The sequence below is a fragment of the Dermacentor variabilis genome, chromosome 2, assembly GCF_050947875.1.
Source record: "Dermacentor variabilis isolate Ectoservices chromosome 2, ASM5094787v1, whole genome shotgun sequence".
Lineage (NCBI taxonomy): Eukaryota > Metazoa > Arthropoda > Arachnida > Ixodida > Ixodidae > Dermacentor > Dermacentor variabilis.
In genome coordinates, this window is record NC_134569.1 from 219,439,642 (window position 1) to 219,446,706 (window position 7,065).

The window sequence follows — 7,065 nt, forward strand, 5'->3', positions numbered from 1 at the left end:
AAATGAAATTTCAAATACTTCTTGTCACTGTTGCGATGATACGAGACACCTAAATAAGGAAGCAAGTAAAAAATTTTTTTCCACCTTCATAATGCCTGTCTTCCTTGAATGATTTTTAACGCAACTACACTGAATTGCACTCGTTCACCTAACCAATATCACCGCATTCCAGAAATAAGCAATACGAAATGAAATGCACAGAAGGGCCACAGAACAGAATATCGCAAATCCAGCGGCTCGCTGCCAAAGCATTAAGTAAGTAGCCCTGAAGAGGGCTGTTGGGTTCTTCATGGAGTCCAGCAGCACGTGTTCTTGGCCTTGACGCGGCCAGGTCTACACCGCCCTACAGGCTTGTCACCCCTGGCAGGTCCCACTGCCAAGACACCTGTCCTTCATCCTTGAAATACTCGATGAACTGCTTGCGCACCGAATTAGCAGCATTTGTGCAGTTGCGGGCCTTTCCTCCCTGCAAACCAAACACAGCAGCAGTTGCCGCCCCTTGTCAAGTGCCGTCACAGACACACCCGAACATGTCCTGACAGTCTGCGTATCCAGGTGGGCAGTAGGTCGCTGAAGCGCTGGACGTTACGGATAAAAACTTGTGAAGTACGCAGGTTGCCTTCACAACACTCTCCACATTTTCCGGCTGCAGGTTCATCTGCCTCTCATATATCCGCCAGCGGGAAACGAGAATCCCGAAGGCGTTCTCTATACATCGTCTGAAAAAAAGAACATATTCCGAACATATTCCGACTTAAAAATGCACAAAATGTGTAAAAGACACACATGTGATACTTTAAAAATTACGGTAGTAAACGTGCAGTAGAAGCCTGGACCAGATTAAATATATGGAGCACTAAATGGTGATGACATCTGCACTGTGGCGCACAAAGACACCAAACACCAACATTGTATAGGCAATGTCACAATTTATAAATGTGAAAAAATATTCATGTAGTTAAACCGAATACACAAACAGAGCTATTACTGCAGGATTATAGTTTTAACGATTACGGTTTAGCAATTACGATTTTAAACCTGATATGGTTCAGACCTGGCACGACTGACGCTGTAGTTGAAGATGATCGCCTCAGCTTCAGTCCGGGTGCCCGGTAGTGGCCTTATGAAGTCGGGGAGCATTTGGAAGGCTTCATCGTCAACAAACACATGAGGGCAAACTCTCTCGGAGCCTGGTAGCTTAGCTGCCCGAGGCAGATTGAGCTTGCCCTCGTGCAGTCGTTTGCCAATGGGGGAATTTTTGAAAATTCCCCCATCACTAAACCTCCCAGCTGCGCCCACATCAATAAGGCGAAACAGGTACTGGCTGTCGGCCACAGCCATGAGGACAATGGAGTGGGTGCCCTAGAAGCTTTGGTAGTAAGAATAACAACAAAGAATTCTTCTAACTGGAATCTTTCATTACACTTTGCTTCGTTACAGTGTTGCACGGCACACATGAAAAATGGTTACCGTTTTACTATACTACAAGCTTTGCCTAGAGTATCTACATAATTTTCCCCCCTTCTCGTCCTCCTCTGCTACTCGCATATACCATCCCCTCTGTGCTACTAGACACAAGGCAACCACAAGACACTCTCATTTGTCATCATTGCATTTCTGAAAAAAGAATCTCCCTTGCTCCCCCAGAATCATAAATAACGCTGTAAATGTTACATTCTCATATCAGATAAATTACTTCCTGCAGTCCTCTTCTTGCAGTTTGCAAAAAAGAGAAGGATGGAATTGCATTCCTTCTTTTTAACAAAGCGTACTAACAGGCTCTTCTCAAGATCATTTAAAAATAGTAGGCTGCGTCTTATGCACAAGGTTGTTCCCATACAATACTCCTGCCAAATTAGGAGTGTTTGCATTCGCAAAACTGACCCTTCAGCAGCAAATATGCTGCATGCAATACTGCAATGTTCTGTTCCATACCTTATAGTTGAAGTACAGACTCCCAGCCTTTCTTGGACATCTAATCCTCACGTGCTTGCCGTCCACAGCACCCAGGCAATTCGGGAACTGCCGACGACTGCCAAATCCTGAGGTGATGTCCCGCCATTCTCCCTCTGTTGGAGGCTGCATAATACAGATTTGAACTTTGATGCACACCAATCACCGGCAGACTTTACTGTTGCATTATTCACCTATGTACATGTGATGTGTGGTGCGCGACACGGTGCGGTGTTCGGGACGGTCAGGAGCAGACGACGCGGAGTGCACGCTCGCCGATGTGGAAGGAGGAAAACAACGACGCCGAAGAGCGTCCGGCACGAGAACGCGCGGCGCATGAAACAACAAAAAGAAGAAAAGCAACCAATCGGAAAAGACCATGGGGAGCCAGGCAGCCAATCCGAGAATGCCGAATCGGCCAGACCAGAAGAAAAAGCGTGGTGCGCTGGCAGAAAGAGCGGACACTCGAGGACACGCAGGGAGACGCCGGGGAGACGCCAGGAGAGTCCCAGGAAGCGACGGCAGGAGGAGGTCAACCACCGCAGCGGGCGTTGAAGACGGGCCGTCGGGTTCCGGACCGGAGCCCACCAGGACTTCACCCGACCGGGGCCTCCTGCCAACATGTTCCTGTGCGTCGCCCGTCTACCTGAGCGTGCCGCCAGCTCCTCAAGGCCGGTGAGCTTCTGCGCCTACTTCAAGTAGTTCCTCCCCCCACCCTCTATTCCATTGCCCCCTTCCCTTTAAAGAGGGATAAATAAAGTTTTTCATCATCATCATCTGCGCCAGTGGGCAGGACGAGAACAGTCGGGCCACGGGCCCGAGTTCTACGCCAGCTGCCCGGCCAGAACGCCACCCCCGTCTGTCGTGCTGCCTGCTGCCCGAGGCCGGCGTTCGAGCTTCTGCGCCAGTGGGCAGGACGAGAACAGTCGGGCTTCGGGCCCGAGTTCTAAGCCAGCTGCCCGGCCAGAACGCCGCCCCGTCTGTCGTGCCGCCTGCTGCCCGAGGCCGGCGTTCGAGCTTCTGCGCCCGTGGGCGAGACAAGAGCCGTCGGGCTACGGGCCCGAGCTCTAGATCCAGCTGCCCGGCCAGAACGCTGCCGCCGTCTACTCCTGCCACCAAGCCGCCCGCTTTACCTCGCCTAGCCAGAGCTGACTGACTGACTGACTAAAAAACTTTATTGTTTGAAGTATTTACAGGGAGCGTGTGGAGCAGTCCTTAAGGGGCCGTTCCTTATAGAAACTAGGTGGGCACCTCATTACAGGAACCCATTGGCTGTAGCCGCGGCTCGGGCACGGCCGACCAGGGCCTTCTGGCTCGTCAGGTCGGAGCAGCCGAGCAGGGCCGCCTCCCAGTCCTCCCGGGTAGGGTTGGGTATAGGGGGAAGGTGAGGGGTTGATTGGCATGCCCACACCATGTGGAAAATGTCCGAAGATTTTTCCTCGCAGTGCGGGCACTTCCCTGTGCACGCAGGGTCGAAATGTTTTTGGATTGCCGGGCACAACAGTGTTTTAGTATAGAGGCGAAGGAGTAAACGCTCATCCGCCTTCGTGAGGCCCTTATAGGGCTTAGGAAAGATTGCATGGCCATATTGGTAGTGTTGGGTGATTTCCTTGAAGGTAAATACCGGATTGGGGTCGGAGTCCGCAGCGACGGGAGGCGAAGGCGATGCCCGGAGAGTGAGCGCGCGGGCAGCGGCGTCGGCCGCTTCGTTGCCCTCGAGACCCTCGTTCGCGAGAGTCCATACTATCGTGCGGGGCGCGGGGACCCCGAGATAATTGCTGCCTTGAAGTAAGCGGTACGCCAAATAGGGAATAAAGCCCCTTTCAATGTTCCTGCAGGCCCCTCGTGAGTCGCTAATAATGACCTGCGAGTCCTGATCTGCGGCGGCGAGCGCGATGGCCACCTCTTCCGCATGTGTTATGTCTTGTGCTTTGAACGTAAGACCGTTCACCGCGGTGTTTTGGTGGACGACTGCGGCCGTAAACCAACCCCCATGGTGTGGTCCGGAGGCGTCCACGTAGAATACTCCGTGCTTGTTCCCATAGCGACGTGCGAACGCTTCCGCGCGTGCGAGGTGCCGGCCACTATGGTCGTCTCGTGTCATGTTGGCCGGAAGAGGGCGCACGTGCAGGGCGTATCTCCAGATTTCCGGGATGCGCACGCGCTCCTCCGTCAGTGTTGGATGGTGGATGTGTAGTCGGGCAAGAAGGCGGCGACCCGACGGCGTCTTTGAGAGTCTTGTGTAGTGGTTTGTCACGTGTGCTTCTCGGAGTTCCGCGAAGGTGTTGACCATTCCCAGGCCGAGGAGGCGCTGGTTGGATGTGTTGATCGGGAGGTCGAGAGCACGCTTGTAAATTTTACGGAGAATCACTTCGAGGGCGTTCTCGTCAAACCTGCGAAGGTGGAGGTAAGGAGTCGAGTACAACACTCGACTGGTTACGAATGCATGCGCCAGCCGCAAAGCGTCTTTGCACCGTAACCCCCGCGTTTATTGGAAACCCGGCGAACCATGCGGCCCACCTGTTCCCCCACCTTGCGCAGTTTGGCCAGTGCTGTGTCGACTCGGCGGTGTTTATGAATAAAGAGACCCAGTACTCTGATCTGATCGTATTCTGTGATGGGTCCATTTGGTAGGGACAGTTCGATTTTGGTAGTGCACGTCGGCGAGGGGCGAATGTGTGACAAACTGCGATTTGGCCGGGGAGCATTGAAGGCCGCAGCGGCGGGCGTAGGCATCCACGATCTCCGCCGCTTGCTGCAGGTTGGCTTCAATGTCTCCTACCGATCCATGTTTAGCCCAGATGGTGATGTCGTCGGCATACAGCGCGTGCTGTATGCCTTCTACATTCTCCAGCTGAGCCGGGAGTTTCAGCATTGCCAGATTGAATAGTAGGGGTGAGAGGACCGCGCCCGGCGGGGTACCTCTGGTGCCTAATTGGTAGGGGCCGTGTTCTTCATCTTGTATCCGGATGTAAGATTGCCGGTCGGAGACAAATTGTTTAACGTACTGAAACGTGTTGTGTCCACAGTTGGTTTGGGAGAGGTGTGTCAGAATTATGTCGTGTGTGACATTGTCGAAAGCCCCCTTCAAATCGAGGGCGAGTACTGCCTTGTCATTGAGGGGGTATTCGACGGGATTTAGAATTTCGCGGTCTAGTTGAAGCAGAACATCTTGCGCGGACCGGTGCGGGCGGAACCCGAACATGGTGTCTGCGAAAACGTTTTGGTTTTCCAGATACTCGGAAAGCCTATCTCGCACCATAGTCTCCATCAGCTTTCCCGCACAAGACGTGAGGGAGATTGGGCGGAGGTTGTCCGTGGTTATGGCTTTGCCGGCTTTCGGAATGAAAGTGACCAGGGCGGTCTTCCATTCGATTGGGAGGATTGCCTCAGCGAGCCAGATTGAGTTTATGTATGCGAGGAGCGCCTCGTAGGCCGGGTCGGGAAGGTTGGCAAGTAATTTCACTGTTATTTTGTCTCCAGAGCTGGCGCGCTCCGGTCGCCCGGTCGGTCAACGTACACCGCGACCTCTGGTGAGACCGGCGCCCCTCCTTTCGCCAGCTTGTCGCCGCGTAGCCGCGTCGAGACTGTTACGCGTCCCTGCTCTCGTGGCAAGCCCGGACTTGCGTACTCGTTAACCTCATGCAAGCCCTATGTGTGTCTATCTGCCTCATGCTCCGTCTATACGCATGTGTTATTTAAGTTACGGCGCTACTTCAGCTACTGCGAATCCCATTGTCACACACAGTACACTTTACTGCTGCTGGTTTCACCTAATTTAATGTGATGTCTTTGTATATGCATGTAAACAAGAAAAAAGTGGCTTAACCGAGGGGCCCGATTATTATTAGTCATATCGTAAGTAGCCAACAAACACTGACACCGGCGGATGTGGGACATCCTTTCTGCCGCCGGCGTCGCGAGAATGTAATCTTTTTGGGTGTGATATTGACCGGTTGCCTTCACACAAAAAGATCACGTTCTCGTGACCCCTGCGGCAGAAAGTATGTTCCACATCCACCGCCAAGGTTTGTGAGTGGTGCCGCTTGCTACCGCTCCCAAGGTTCTACTAAGAAAGATAAATACTAAGGAAAGTGTTTGGGGAAATGGCGCAGCGGTAGCTAAATTGGCAGAGCATCGCGTGCAAAATGAGGCGAAGCGTTGTAATGGTCCACTTGTACCGCCATGCCACAGAAAGGAATATCAACATTTTTTTCACCTACGCCAAAGTATTTCTGTCAAGACACTAAAGGCAGCCTCTTGAGCCTCTTCAATTATCTTGTTCTCACTAACCGCGGGCTGCCAGAGCCAGCCAGAGGTCATGCGTTATTCACGTGTTGCCCTGACGACCACGCGGCGCACTCATGTTCGTTTTTCTCTGGCCGAGTAGATTTTGGCCTCACAAAGTTTTAGACGCTTTCTGGCTAGCAGACGAGAAAAAGAAACAATGGTTTCTCGCCACCATCACTGCGAGGATTCGACCAGTGGCGTAGCCAGAAATATCGTTCGGGGGTGGGGGGGTGGGCTCACAATGCAGCTCGGCCTCCTCCTAAGCGGGAACATTAGGTCGGATGCTCCTGTCTAAACACATGTAGAAGGAGAATTCGTTTTTCTCGGCAACCATTTCACCAAATTTGATGAGGTTTGTTGCATTTAAAAGAAAAACTTAAATTCTAGTGATTGTCTGTTTAAATTTTCGATTAAGGTCGTCAATATTTCATTGAAAAGTGGCAAAAATAGAAAATTTTCAGAAAACGAGACAATGAAGTTTACAACTCTGTAAATCAGCAATGAAAATTGATATCACAATTCTGTGAATTGCACATAATAGTACGTGTACAGCGGACAAAATTGATGTTAAACATGAGTGTCAAAAAATTAAGTATTATGGAAATACGGCTTTTCCAGAACCCTTGTACATAACATAACCAATTCACATAAGATACAAGTAGACATACCGAATTTGTCCGCTTTGAATGGCGTAATGGATGCCGTTTACAGAACCGCGATATCTGTTCTTGATGCAGAGCTATTAATTATTTAATTTCGTGCTTCTATATTTTTCTATGTTTCGAATTTTTCAAAATATTTTAAACAAGGTTCCGGCCCTAA

At 51.3% G+C, this 7,065-nt stretch overlaps 2 protein-coding genes across 2 annotated transcripts; both read right to left on the bottom strand.

Annotated features, from left to right (window-relative positions):
* Positions 1-343: 343 nt before the first annotated feature.
* Positions 344-1,341, bottom strand: LOC142570693 (uncharacterized). The gene is made up of 2 exons (XM_075679042.1): positions 1,069-1,341; positions 344-466 (listed from the first exon to the last, which is right to left on the bottom strand). Exons 1-2 carry the CDS (start codon positions 1,339-1,341, stop codon positions 344-346), a joined length of 396 nt encoding a protein of 131 aa, XP_075535157.1.
* A 1,799-nt stretch (positions 1,342-3,140) lies between these two features.
* LOC142571184 (uncharacterized) lies at positions 3,141-4,188 on the bottom strand. The gene has a single exon (XM_075679456.1). The coding sequence runs from the start codon at positions 4,055-4,057 to the stop codon at positions 3,209-3,211; it is 849 nt and encodes a 282-aa protein (XP_075535571.1). The 5' UTR covers positions 4,058-4,188; the 3' UTR covers positions 3,141-3,208.
* Positions 4,189-7,065: the final 2,877 nt, after the last annotated feature.

Coding starts and splice junctions, on each gene's coding strand:
- LOC142570693 (XM_075679042.1), bottom strand. CDS start 1,341: ATGGCTGTGGCCGACAGCCAGTACCTGTTTCGCCTTATTGATGTGGGC. Junction 467..1,068: donor CGATCATCTTCAACTACAGC/GTCAGTCGTGCC, acceptor TTTGGTTTGCAG/GGAGGAAAGGCCCGCAACTG.
- LOC142571184 (XM_075679456.1), bottom strand. CDS start 4,057: ATGACACGAGACGACCATAGTGGCCGGCACCTCGCACGCGCGGAAGCG.